Source organism: Mauremys reevesii, linkage group 21 (genome assembly GCF_016161935.1).
Source record: "Mauremys reevesii isolate NIE-2019 linkage group 21, ASM1616193v1, whole genome shotgun sequence".
Taxonomy (NCBI): Eukaryota; Metazoa; Chordata; order Testudines; family Geoemydidae; genus Mauremys; species Mauremys reevesii.
The window spans coordinates 12,730,288-12,744,552 of NC_052643.1; the positions used below are offsets into that span (position 1 = coordinate 12,730,288).

The 14,265-nt window shown below is 47.6% G+C and overlaps 1 protein-coding gene across 1 annotated transcript in view; it reads right to left on the reverse strand.

Moving 5' to 3' along the window:
- Positions 1-1,839: 1,839 nt before the first annotated feature.
- Positions 1,840-14,265, reverse strand: part of C1QTNF12 (C1q and TNF related 12) — a 49,167-nt gene continuing 36,741 nt past the window's right edge. Inside the window, exons 9-10 of the mRNA XM_039508656.1 lie at positions 5,942-6,020; positions 1,840-4,301 (exon numbers count right to left, since the gene is read on the reverse strand). Coding sequence (XP_039364590.1) covers positions 4,203-4,301; positions 5,942-6,020 — 178 coding nt within the window. The 3' untranslated portion in view covers positions 1,840-4,202. The remainder of the gene's footprint in view (positions 4,302-5,941; positions 6,021-14,265) is intronic.

The following is a 14,265-nucleotide window of genomic DNA, read 5'->3' on the forward strand; positions in this document are numbered from 1 at the left end:
TGAGAAGGATAGATACGTGTGTCCCAGGAGCGTGGGGAGCAACTGCACAGCACATTTGCTGCTGGGGTGCCAGTGGTAGTGAGAGAGGAAAGTATTCACAGGAGAGCTTGGGGCACAGGAACTGGAGCTTCCAGTGTGATGCTGGACAAATCACTTAATCTTGCTGTAGCTCAGATTCCCAGCTCTGAAATGGGGACGACGATTCCTCTGTCAGTCCCGTCTATTCAGACGGTGAGCTCTTCCGGTCCATCTACACGGCCCCAGCACAACGGGGCCCGGATCTGGGTTGGGGTCTCTGGGTGCTACCCTGATACAAAGAGCAGTAAGTGGCATAATTCACTGGTGAAGAGGAGGTTAGTGTCTCTGACTTTATGCCTCGCCCAACTTTGCTCCACCATTCAACTGGCTGTCAAAGTGTCTAATGGGATGAGTTCATGAGGCTGCCTGCCATAGGTCATTTCAATGACCTAGCAGCCCCCTTCCTGTCCTATGCTCCATCACTGGACTACAGCTGTTCCTTTGCGTTGATAAATCCCACTTCCACTCAATCCAGTGGTTTAAGCCTCTCCTCTCTAAGGAGCTGCTAATGAGTCCTGCACATAAGGGACAGCCTGCAAATGTTGACATCTCCACAGGTCTGAGGAGAAAAACAAAGCCCTTTCGGTTGTGCCTGTTTCAGTTTTTCCTTTGGTCTTGCCATGATTCTACTCCCCTCGGGGGCTGTTTGGGTGGGATTTAAACTCTTGGCCATTAAACCAAAGGCTCAGGCGCTCGGGTTTTGTTATAAACAACGTCTCCTTCGCACTGAACTCGGGTTCTCCCAAGCGCTCGTGTTTCTCCTTGGACTATAAATTTTGTGGCTACAGACAGAGAAACACTGAGACTTTGCTTCACACACCATCAATCTCCACAGCATCCAAACAGCGGTCAGGCCGTTCAACGCATTCACCCCCCCAAGCCATGTCCTGCTTTGGAGTCTTCTGTTTTCACTTAAGTGGCCATTATTCCGGAGCCTGGTACACACCCAGCTCACTGCTAGTCTTCCTCACCAACATGCCTCACAGCCTGTCTCCTTTCGTCTTCCCATTGGACAGACACGTGTCTAATCTGATTGATGGCCAAGGCCCTTGAGGCACAGAGTAGCAGCCTTCCAGTGACATTCAGGGCTGACACACCGATAGGGAAATGCCTGCGGAAGCTTCCTCTGTGGCTTGTCCTGTAGATAAAGGACTTGATCCAAAGCCCATTGAAGTCAAGGAGAAAGGTTCCCATTGACTTCAGTGGCCTTAGGGATCAGGCTCCCGGAGAGAACTTTAATCCTGCTGGGGCTGCCAGTTGGAGCCATTTCACCAGCACTAAATTCATACCACACATTATTTACTCATTGGAGAGGCCCTGTGGTGCTGGTCCCGGACGTCTGCCTGACACAGTGTAGGGAGGCAGCAAGCAAGGCCCTGGTACCAAAGAGGTTGAGAAACACTGATCTAGTAGACGGCACATCAGCCTGGGAGACAAGACCATGGTTCTATTCCTGGCTTTACTGCGTGACAAGTCACTTTCCTCTCCCTTCACACTTTCAACCCTTTGTATATTTAGACTGTAAGCTCCTGGGGGACAGGGACTGTCTCTTGCTATGTATTTGTAGGGCCCAGATCTCAGCTACGTCCTTCAGGTCTTGTCGTAATACCAATAAATAACATGGACGGGGGGGTGTTCCCTTCCAGGCACTGCAGGTAGGTAAAATCCAACCAAGGGTAAATATCCAGGGGGGGGAGAACCACCAACTCAATAAAACAAACAAACAAAAAGCCAAGTCAAACAAGCATTTTAGTTCTACGACAAAATAAATATTTCAACTCCAATTTGCCACGATCAGTGAGACGGTTCATGATTCATAGGTATAACACCACTTTGTACGGCACCACACTCAGTGAGTATGCTGCAGCAAGACACGCAGGAAAAAGCCCTGTTAAGTACAAGTATTCACACAATATAAAATATGATATAGGGATATATGTTGGCTTATAGGCTACTTGCCTGGGCTACCTGTACTCTGTAATCACACAGTGTCAATAGTCTGTCTTCACCGCTTGACTGATTCATTTCCATCAAGGCCTGGGCTGCCACCAGTTGCCTGGTCCCAGGGACCAGTGTATTAACGTGCACTGAGAGGATAAAAGTGTACAACACACATTGGCAACTGATATCTGTCACAGAGATAGTCTCATACGTCTGTAGCCAGGCCTGAGACAGACTCCTCACCCCCCATGGAACTCTGCTGACTAAAGGGATGACTATGGCCTGTGTTTAAAGGGACACCCTTAGGCCGGGTTTTCCAATTCTTTATTGCTTTTTAATATGCTCCTAGCAAACTCCTCCCCACCGCCTTTGTGCTGGATATTTTTCTCCCTGGGTTTAGAAAGTAGCTGATACAAAAGAATCAATTTCTGTTCTACCGCAACTTTTCCCACAGTGCCTTAAATCGATCAGCTGTGTGCTGCAGCCTCACTGGAGCATGGAGGCTTGTTGATTATCTCCTCCCATAGAGCCAGCAGAGGGAGGCGTGGACAGTGTTTCTGTAGGTATCACAAAAATGGCATCCGTGGGTTCTTTGCGTTCATTGCTTGGTGAGGATGGTGGTAGATTAGACAAGTACAAGACCCCCAAACTAGGTATTTGGAATCTCTCATTTATTTTCCTATCAGTTTAGATCAATGTTAAAAGGCCCATCAATCTCATTCTTTGCCTTGCCAGTGTCTCTTTAGAGTCACCTGGCAGGGCCATTTTTCGATGGAGTTTGCATTAGCAAAACATCTGAATCCCATCTACTGATGCTGGAATCAACACCCAGGTGCATCCAGTGAGCTTTTATGTGCTTCAGAGGTTATCCGAGTCTCCAGATCATGGGTGAAATCCTGGCCCCACTGAAGTCAAAACTCCTATTGACTTCACGTGCGTCAGGATTTCACACCTTAGCACCAGGGAACACCGGAATTTGGGAGGTGCAGGACCGATTAAGGCACCTACCTTTGCAAACTGGGGTGTGGACAAGCCCCGATCCTGTGACCTTCTTGTTTGGTGCCTTCCAGGTGACATTTACAAGGCCTTTGAAGCACTTAATACCTAAAAGTAGGGAATAGGTGGGTCCTAAATGATGCCTTCGATAGGGAGGGGAGTTGCACTCCTCCTTGTTGCTCAGATATTTTCATCAATTCCGCCACCAAATTAGCACCATACAAAAAGACAACTTTCACATTGCCAGTCTGGGGCCTCTGGCCCCCAGCCTTTCCCAGGCCTGTTGGCAACCAGCAACTGTGCTCCTGACATGTTTACAGTTTAATACGTGGGGCCCAGGGGATGCTGCACGTATGGATGTGACTAAAAATACATATATATCTTACTAAAACATAAGAATATAAGGGAAGCGGAGAGTTGGCTAGAACTGTTGCCTGTGCTTGTTTGTCTTATCCTAACATAAAAAAGTAACCACGCAGCCAACATGAAATGCTCGGCTTTGTCAGGAGATTCAGGAACTATTTGGAAATAAAGTAACAATGTCGCTTCAGTCCTTGGGCCCCCAGAATTACACTGGGCAACACTCAGGATTATCTAACAGTCAGCATGCTGTGTATCAGTCATCCAGGAGTCAGGACGGAAAGCGGGGGCTTTCAACTTGTCCAGAGTGTGACATCAGCAGAGTTTGCTGGCAAATCCCTATCTTCTTCCTCCCAAATACACAGAATCCGTCCTTTTTGTTTGTTTGTTTTTTGTTTTGTTGCTTTGTTAGCTAGTTTGCAAAGAAACTCAAACGAAACCCATCGATCCCCAAATGCGCCGGATACAAGCTCTATTGTGTTATACAGATAGTTACAATGTAACCCTTCCAGACCTTGGTATATTGCGCTGTGAGCTTTTGGTGAAGCACAGACAATTTAAATAATATACAGTTATTTTTTAATTATTATTATTTAAAATATATTTGTAGGCAGAACTGATGTAGACATTTAAAAGCAGCAGCCTTTGAAAAGCAAGTTGAGTGTCTGCAGAAGGAAAGGCTCTTTACTTCACTGTATTAAAAATAGACGCCACTGGGTAACGAAGCAGTCCTCTAGGGTCAGAGTAAAGGGTTCTTCAGTCAGATGTATGTTGCAAGGCTCCTTGAGTCATGTCCTTCCCCACCCAACCTGTGGTGGGGATCCAGGTTAGACGCCCATAAACATGCCCATGAAATCTGATCCATTCTGAATGGTGATGGGAGCTCCTGCACTGTTGTCGACAAATATGGAGGTGTATTGCCCAGCCTGTATGTTCAAAACAAAAGGGGGGAAAGGAATCGGCTACGGCTATCCAGTGTGTAAGGGAAAGCGAAAAGCAGCAAAGGCTATTGGGAGGGTGGACTCGGGACACCAGAACATGGTGGTTTCAGGGAGCTGCTCAAATATTTTCACTGCAGTATTGGGTTTCTAGCTTGTTACTATTCAGTTCTATTTATATACGTGTCTGGGCTTGACATGATTAGAGTGTGGAGGCAGTATGGTCTAGTGATTAGCGCAGCCAAGGAGGGATAGCTCAGTGGTTTGAGCATTGGTCTGCTAAACCCAGGGTTGTGAGCTCAATCCTTGAGGGGGCTACTTAGGGATCCGGGCAAAATCAGTACTTGGTCCTGCTAGTGAAGGCAGGGGGGTGGACTTGACCTTTTGGGGTCCCTTCCAGCTCTATGAGATACGTATATCTCCATATATATATCAGATGTCTATTCCTTACTCTGCCACTGTCTTGCTGGGTGACCTGGGGCAGTTGGTGCTCTCTGCCTCAGTCTCCCTTCTATGAAATTGGGATGACGATACTTACCCACTTTGGTAAAGCCCTGGGAGATGCCTGGATGAAGAGTTTATGTATTTACTATTATTAATATCACAGTTTATATATATGGAGATATACCTACCTCATTAATTTAATTTAAGATTAATTGTGTGGTTAAAGTTGGGAACTTGGACCCAGGAGATCAGGTTTCTGTTTCTAGCCCTGACACAGAGTCCCTGGGTGACCATTTAATTTCACGGTACCTTAATCCTAAAATGGAGTTAATAACACTTCCCTACTACATAGGGGTGGTAGGGAGGGGAAGGGCTGGAGCACCCACGGGGGAAAAAAAATTTGTGGGTGCTTAGCACCCACTGTCAACCAAGCTGCCCCCACCTCCTCTCAGCACCTCTCACCAACTCCTCCCCCTCCCTGTTCCGCAATGTGCAGGAGGTGCTGGGAGGGAGGGGGAGGAGCGGGGACAGCGCACGCTCAGAGGAGGGGGCAGAACTGAAGAGGCGAGGTGGGGGTGGGGACTTGGGGGAAGGGGTGGGGCCAGGGCTGGGGGAGGAGCGGGGGCAGGAAGAGGCAGGGTGGGGGTGGGGACCTGGGGAAGGGGTGGAGGGCGCTGGGCCTGGTACAGAACGGGGGTGGGAAGAGGTGGGGAGGAAGTGGGGGCTTGGAGGAAGGAGTGGAGTGGAGATGAGCCTGCGGCAGATGGGGGGGGTTGAGCACCCCCTGGGTAGAGACGAAGTCATTGCCTACACTATAAAGCACTCTTGCCCAACTCCACAAAGGAAGCTAGAAGCCTAAATACCTTTGTGGGTTTGGGTCTCTGTGATCCCACCATATTCTGTGAGAGAGAAAAGTGTGTGTGTGTGTGTGTGTGTGTGTGTGTGTGTGTGTGTGTGTGTGTGTGTGTGTGTGTGTGTGTGTGTGTGTGTGTGTGTGTGTGTGTGTGAAATAAGCTCCATGTAAGCTCGAAAGCTTGTCTCTCTCACCAACAGAAGATGGCCCAGTAAAAGATATCACCTCCCCCACCTTGTCCCTCTAATATCCTGGGTCCAACACAGCTACAACTGCACTGGGTGCTGAATGAGTACAGACTGTATCATCATCATCTTCCATGTCCCCTTACCTGGAGCTGTAGCAACCCATGCACATAAATAGTGAAGATCTTGCTGTTACTTTCCAGACCAGCAATAACTTCCAAAGATCTAAACAGCAGCCAAAGAAGAACAGAATATGCACATTAACTCAGCCAGTTAGTCACATCAGCTAAACACCTAAGCAGAAACAAAGACATCCAGATTAAGTCACAGTCCTCCTCTTCTCAAAGAGCTTCCACACTTCCGGGGAGGACACCAGTGTTGGCATAAGCATTACTATGTTGGATCAAACCCATGGCCCATCTAGTCCAGGTGCCTCAGAGGGAGGTGCAAGAAATCCTGGAGGGACAGTTAAGGGATAACCTGCTCCCAGGGAAATCCCCTCCAACCCCCCCAGCCCGATTGGTTAGTGGCAGTCATCTACAACAGGCCACTTGAGGAGTCCTACACAGGTGTGAAAAGTAGCAGCAGGAGAAGAGGAACTGATTAGCTACCTCCCAGCTGAGACCTACCAAGCCATTATAAAAGCCAGCAAGTGGCTCAGCTTGGGGAACAGATCAATGTCCAGAAAGCCAGTTAAAAAGCATATGATCTGGTGCGGCGGGAGAGTTTGTTCTATATGTCAACCAAGATAGGGGTAAAAGGAAAAATGTGTGAGTAGACAAGAGATATTTTTGAGGACTAAACAGGTTAGAGTAGGGAAAGTCTGTAATATCGCCTATGGCACGCCACAGGGGAGTGTTATCCGCCCAACCACATTTAATATTATGATAAACAATCACCCCAAAAAGTGTCAGGGCAGGAATAGGTATCACCTTAGTTGCAATATGGGTCAAACACAGGAGAATTAAAGGGGCCGGAGAAAGAAGCAATGAAGCATTCAGGGAGGTCTCACACTGGGGAGCTGATCGAGGATCTAAAACAAATGGAACGATCTTCACCAGGAAAAAGACTAAAGATGAGTGTAATTGATTTCTTTATGGAGAACAGGCATGTGTAGTTAACAGTTGTAAGTTTCTGGGTATAGTGTTTGATAATAAACTCACTTGGAAGGGCTCTATAAAAAGTATTACAAACAAATGTAAAGGTAGGATTCATCCGCTTAAAAGTATTGCTGGGATTAATTGGGGAGCAGATAAGAAAGTGCAAACACAGAGCATTAATAAAATCAGTCATAGATTATGGTGTCAAGCCTTTAGTTCTGTGACCAGATCGGAGCTTAAAAAGTTAAAGTCAATTCAGGAAATGCTGCAAATTGCATGTGGTGTGTTTCTTATGACATCACTGTGTGCAATGCAGGTAGCTACTGGAGAAATGCCTATCAATGTGAGAGTGAAAAAGTTAGAGCTGACATTTTGGGCTCAAGTTAAGAGAAACAGTGCAGATAAGAATATTGGACAAATATATGAGAAATGCTGGGAATAAAGCAGATGAAATGTAGCCTAACACAGTAAACTCCTTCATGCTCAGAGGGTTAAAATGTAGGTAAAACAGTTATGTGAAAAGGAAGGACTAGAAGAGGTTCAAATCTATAATTATGGGGCAGTAAATTATACCTGGAAAATTGTCTTTCCAGACGTGAGTTTAGAATTATATACTATAATAAAGGGAAAGAGAGTCATTCTATATGACAGATAAAGTTTATCCATTTATATATGGTAAAGGAAGTCACCATTGCTAAATATTACATATATAGGCGAATCTTAAGTTGAAAAAAATAAATTGAATGGGAGCAGCCTTTTGCATCCCTGAGACTGGAGTTAAGAAATCTAAAAGAATATCTAATTTTGTAGCCATTATGATAGCTGACTATCATGTGAACCGAGTGAACATATTACTACCAAGGATTCCAACACGTGTAGGGATCCCTGGCAAAAAAGCGGCAGATAAAGAAGTGAAAAATGCTTTAAAACATGGAGACACTGATATAAAAAGATTCCTTTGACTAAGCAGGAATTTAGAAGTTTAGTTTAAAAAAAAAAAAAAAGCCATCAAGAAGGAATGACATGATTTGTGGACCAAGGAGATGAGAGGAAGAAGATTCCCCAAAATAGAGGATAATGTGCAACTCCCAAGTTCAGAAAGGATCTGTGACGTGCTCATATTTAGACTAACTGGTCACTATGGTCTGAATGATCATTTATATTTATCAACTAGACACAAAGTTGGCTGATGGAACATGTGTAAGGTTAAGAAGCAGCTGATCTCCTGAATGCAGGGAGTGTTTCCAGGAAAGTCTCTTTAGGAAGAATGGAGACACTTTTAAGGTGACAGAATGTACTGTCTGAGGGTACGTCTTCACTACCCGCCATATCGGCGGGTAGCAATCGATTTCTCGGAGTTCGATATATCGCGTCTCATCTAGACGCGATATATCGAACTCCGAACGCGCTCCCGTCGACTCCGGAACTCCACCACCGCGAACGGCGGTGGCGGAGTCGACGGGGGAGCCGCGGACGTCGATCCCGCGCCATGAGGACGGGTAAGTAATTCGAACTAAGGTACTTCGACTTCAACTACACTATTCGCGTAGCTGAAGTTGCGTACCTTAGATCGACACCCCCCCCTAGTGTAGACCAGGCATGAGGCTTCAGAAGAGTATCTGGAAAGTGAGGTAACATTAGAAAGCTAGACTATGGTGTTTCTAAGGGTATAGAGGAGGGTAAGAGTGCAGTGGCATGAATGTCTGAGGAATATATTATTTGGTGGCAGTTACAGACTTAGTAGATGAGTCTGCTTCACCCTGGGGCATGAGAAGTAGAAAACAACATTTGGGGAGCGGGAGTTGGGAATCTGGCCCTGGAGCAGTGGGGAAGGGCCTCTGGGACCTGCAGCTTGCTTTGCTCAGGGGGATAGCTTTGTTTTGGCATTGCTTTGTGAGTTCTGTGTTTAAAGAATCCAACTGTGCCCTGATGGAAGTGCCTGAGCAGACTTGGGGCACAGCGTTCCTTCTTCCTGGGCTGGGGAGTTAGGTCAGCAGCCCTATACAGGCCCTTGCTCTATAACTGCAAAGCAAATTTGATTGAAATCACTAGTTCTGGCCCTCTAAATGACTCTCAAGAATGTCCAATTCTGTCCTGCAGGGGGCTCTCTGCAGCAGTCAGTAAGATAGCTACTCTCTCAATAGCCATGCCGACATGACTCCTTGCACTAAGTGCACATTTGTTTTCAGGGTGCAAAAAAAATATTTGAACGTTTCACAAACGACACAAGGATATTGCACTGGAATTCTGACTGCTGTAGGTAGCGAGGAAAAATCTACCACTTGCTATGGGACACATTGCTAGTACTGTTCTAGTATTCACATACTCATGGAGGTCCATTGATCTTACAGCAAGTAGCTGTTTTATAGCTGAGGAAAGTGAGGCCCGGAGAAGGAAAGTGATTTGCTCAAGGTCACTCAGCAGGTTCGTGGCAGTGCTAGGAACAGACCCCTGATCTCCAGAGTCCCACTTCCAGGCCCTACCCATATGACCAAATACTCCATGGAAGTGGTGACTCAGAAATAACAACAACTAGCTTCTGTATAGCACTTTTCAGCTGTACAGCTCAAAGTGCTTTCCAAAAGAGGTAAGTATTCTCTCCATTGTATAGGGCATTACTTGTTCAAGATTACAAAGCAGGTCAGCACCACAGCCAGATCTCCTGAATCCCTGTCCAGGACTGCATTGTCTCTCCCGGTTCAGAGCTGAACCAATACCTAAGTATAGTGTTACAGCAGCAGAGAAAGGGGTGAGCTGTAGTGCCATCCTCCAGATGAAATCTGAAAATACCCCCTGTGGTTTCCATTGGAAACACTGTTGTTCCTCTCTTGAACCATCATGCAGTGTTGCTGTTTGCTCTTAAACCGCTGCCTCCTTCCGCCCAAGAACCAGCTGCATTTCAGTGATGAGTGAAATGACTCTGCTTCCAATTAGCTTGTCAAGTTTGCCAAGCACTATGGGTGGGAGGTTCTATAGCATCCTTTTATTTCTCATTGTTTATTAATTGCTTTGCAGGTGTGATGGTCACAAAGAAAGTATGTTCATGGAAAAGACAGTGTTCTGTATGGGAGCCTGTTCTTTGGATGGGAGGAGTGTGTTGGCCTGGGGTTTTTATCAGGCCCATACGTTATAGACAGAAAATCATTTTCAAGGGCCAGACCATCCTCTGAGTGCCAATAAGTCAGAGTCTGTTTGAAAAACTCTATCACCTAGCCAGCATTGTCCCTCCATGTCACCCTGCATGCTGTAAAACTCTCCCTGAGGGGAGGTTACAGGGATAACAGGCCAACCCATGGGAGCACAGCTCCATCCCAACAGCATGTCACGGAGGTAGGAAGCAGGACAGAGGCACATGGCCTCCGCCTGGCTGGATCCTCCCAGATCTGCCCTGTTCAGTGGGTAGCACCTCCGGCTTCTTCCCCCAGGAGGCCAACCCCACCCAGCTTCTTTCCACAGTGAGGTGAAGAAACACAGTGAGTGCCAACACGTGGCGTTTCCATCCCCCTGACATGGAGATAACCTGTGTAGGGGAACTATTTGGCCCAGAGAGCACAAATGGCTTGGCACCAAGAGCCAGCTAGGGAGTTACTTCTATGTGTCATATACTACCAAATGCCAAACCTGGGCGGGAACTTTCCTTCATTAATCTGTCTCACACTCCCTCTCTCCTCCCCTCCAAGTGTCTGCCTCCCTCTCCCTCCCAGTCACAGCTGGAAGCCCCGAGGCTCTTTCAGCTCCCTAAAACAAATGACTGCATAAGCAGACATCCCTAGCAAATTCCACAGCCTGGCTCCGGTAGCAGTTCACCCAGTGCCAGCAGAATGCTTGTCCGAACAGGTCCCATAATGACAGAAACGCTCCCGTACCCCTCCTCCTATTCTCTCACCACTTCAAGGGACAGTCGGGTTCTCACCCATTGTCAGAAAGCGAGAACAGCCTCTGCTAGAACCTGACGTTTGCCAGGCTTTGTCACCATGGCTGTAGAAACCCTGATGGGACAACCGTTTTCAACACCATTTGAAGAGGGCCCCAGTAGACACCCAGTGGAAACACAGCTCTGTCTCCTAGTGGACATGGCCCTACAGGAGCTTAATCTAATCTACCGAGTGGTGATTAAGCCTTCGATTCGTTCTGACTAAGCAAGAACACGGCAGCGGTCATGGCAGCTGCTCCTTAGAGCCAAAGGCCCTCACCATGTTATGGCCCCACTCTTGTAAAAAGGACCCTTATGCTAAGCAAGGCATCCCACCAGCCTCAGTGGGACTGTGAGTGTGGGTGGGTCTGCTTGCCTTGCGTGGCTCCCCTTTGCAGAATCAGGGCTAGTGGCCATAAATTACATCTGAAGACAGCCTGTGATATATCCTAGAAGGCTGCAGTGCTCTCGATGACATCTGGCCTAGTTTCCTAGTTGGGGGAAGGATTAGTCTGTGGCATGGTTTGGCTAAGTTCTCAGGAAAAAAAAACACCCATGAAAACAAGGTAGCCATGCGCCAGGCTTGCTAGCTACAGCCATGTCAGAAGAGATCTGCTGTTGACAGACATTTTCAATACTCGATTGCTCCTCGCATGGCTGACGCTGTAGTGTGGAGAGAGACAGACAGACAAGGTCCTTGAGGGAGGTGAGTGAGCCTCCCTGATGAAAATCACTTTGTTTTCCCTCAAGACAAGTGCCTTCATCAAAGCAGTCAGGAGTATGGAGAACCTGATAAGGGAGGAAAGGTCCCCACCCCTCTTTTATTTTTACAAATGGTTATCTGTCTTCCCCTCTCTAAAAGGCATCAGTGACAATCAGGCCCAAGTGCCCATGGCTCTGAAACTATCAAGCCTTTTAAATAAACAAGGATAATTGCCTCATGGGCCTAATAAATCCAAAAGGGACATTGAGTAAGGAGAGCTCAGTTTAAAATAGGGTGACCAGAGGTCCTGATTTTATAGAGACAGTCCCGATATTTGGGACTTTGTCTTATAGAGGTGCCTAATACCCCACCCCACCCCACCCCCGCCCCCTCTCCTGATTTTTCACACTTGCTGTCTGGTCACTCTAGTTTAAAAACAATTGAATACAAGACTTGGGAAATCCAGGACAGCCCTATGTGCACTAGGAACTGGAACTGGAAATGGAACTCAGCTGTTCCAAGAGAAGCAGGATGGTCCAGTGGTCAGGGTGCTGATGTGGGGCTCAGGAGACATGGGTTCAATTTCCTGCTCTACCACAGACGTCCTGCCTAGAGCAAGCCACTGCGCCGGAGATGAAAAGACGGAGATAGTCCTATTTCCATACCTAACCAAGGGGCTGTGAGGGTAAACGCAAGAAAAATTGCGAGGCTCAGGTACCATGAAACCGGGGCACCGGATAAAGTCCTTAGCTCCATCTTCAGCACTATTAAGAAAGCAACTTGTGGGAACAACTGGCACCCCAGCATTGTAGTGGAAGTAAAAATAAGCTTTTCCCCCTCAGAGAGCAACATGAATAAGCAAAGAGTTTCAAATCTCTGAAATCCCAGCCATTGATACACACTGGCTGACGGCGCCATTGAAAAATACCTTGGCCACCACTCTGGTTCGTCCATCAGGGACATTTTCCCACCTAATAAAAATATGTGAGATACAGCGTGACGGGCAGCCCCTGCTCATAAGAGTCTCGGGGATAAGGGGATCAGTCCTGCTTCCAATATGATCAGTAGGGAGGGGACTGTAATAAGACAGCAAGGAGAGACTAGGCTGCAGGCCGGGAGAGAGAGATGCACTTATGAAGAAAGCTTGTTCAGATGCTTGATTCTAGCTGGTGCCAGTCACGCAATCACATACAAAAAGGTGTGGGATGTGGGTCCAGGAGTGGGAGGCTCTGAGTCCTGCAGCTGCCCAGAGTGGGCCAGTAAAACATTTGGGGGAGACATTTTCCCTCATCCCACATTTAGGCCCCGTCAGCGCCTCACTTTTCTGAGCCCTGAAATCAAAAAGGACCACTCTAAAGCAGGCTGCAGAACGACGCTGCCCGGGTTAGCAAGATCCTTGCCTTCCCAACAGGCCAGCGGATGTTCTGCACTCATCGTTACTTTGATTACTAATGGGTACTTGGGCATCAACCGAGTCTTTTCCACAGGCCACTGAAACACAGGAGCGAGACCTGGTATTTATGGTATGAGGCTTCATTTCAATTTAATTCTCTAATAAAGCTGAGGTGAGGTCGATCCCATTTACAACCATTCCAGGCACAGGGCAGGGAAAGTGGAGGTTCCACCACGGCAACACGTTCAACGGCATTAGTGGCTTTAAGTCACGCCCGTAAAGTTGGTTTTTTGACACATTTTCACTGCTCTCATTGCTCAAGTCTCGCTACAATTTGGGCGAATAGTGCAGGAGAGCTGGGGTGGGTCTCTCAACCCTGGAGAGTTCTAAATAGGAATCCTCCAGCGATGAAAAGCGACCTGAGTGAGCCCTGAAGGGGGCTGGCCGCCCTAGGGGAGAAGCACTGCCCTCTGCTGGGCGAAATGCCAGGCCTGCCCGTATGTTTGTCAGGTCCCTCTGCTGAGTTCCCTGGGGAGAAGCCTGCCTTTTCCGAGACAAAGCTTGTCAGGGCCTTGATGACTCGTTAAGCTGGTGAGAGCGGTGCCCTTCCTTACAGCCCTGATCCTGCAAAGAGAATGGTGCAGATGCACTTCCCCCCCCCCCCCTAGATTCTATTAATTGTTTTTCCGATGCTCTTCATTAGGGGCGATCTAGGCCTACTAGCCATGTAGGCTCTTAGGAGTCCATTGACTTTCTGAGAGACGTGGGCTCCTAAGTCACTTGACAATGGGACTTGGACTCCTAAATCACTCAGGCACGTTAGAAAATTCTACCCCCCAATCTTTTTATTGTATGGCTTTTTATTTCCGTCGCCGAGGAACCGTAGGACATCTCTCCTAAGTCCTCCCTGGTCTGGCATATACTAAGGGGCCGCTGAATTTAACAATCCTTGGCACCACACCAAGACTTAATGCTCACCCTGAGGTATGGGTGATGGGGTTCAGTATGCAAGACGGGGTCTCTCTGTGTCTTTATCCCAGTGACCACGGATGCCTGGGGCGGGGACATGCTTTTATATAGGTCCTGGCACAGTTAGCATCAGGAACTATCGCCTTCCGTTTGACACTCACCCACCCTCCTGATCGGTCCAACATTTTGAAGGACAGCATCAGTGAGATGCCAAGATCTCTCCAGATGGGATGCAGGTGAAACAACAAAAACCTAGCTACCATAGTCTCCCTGCCCCTGAATTAACATGCTAGCACCACTAGGCACATGTGCAGCGAAGTCTGAGGGATGGGTTTGTGGGAGGCTTTCCTCGGGAAGATTGATAGGTCCGTGGGTCGGGTCGGGTTGGTTAT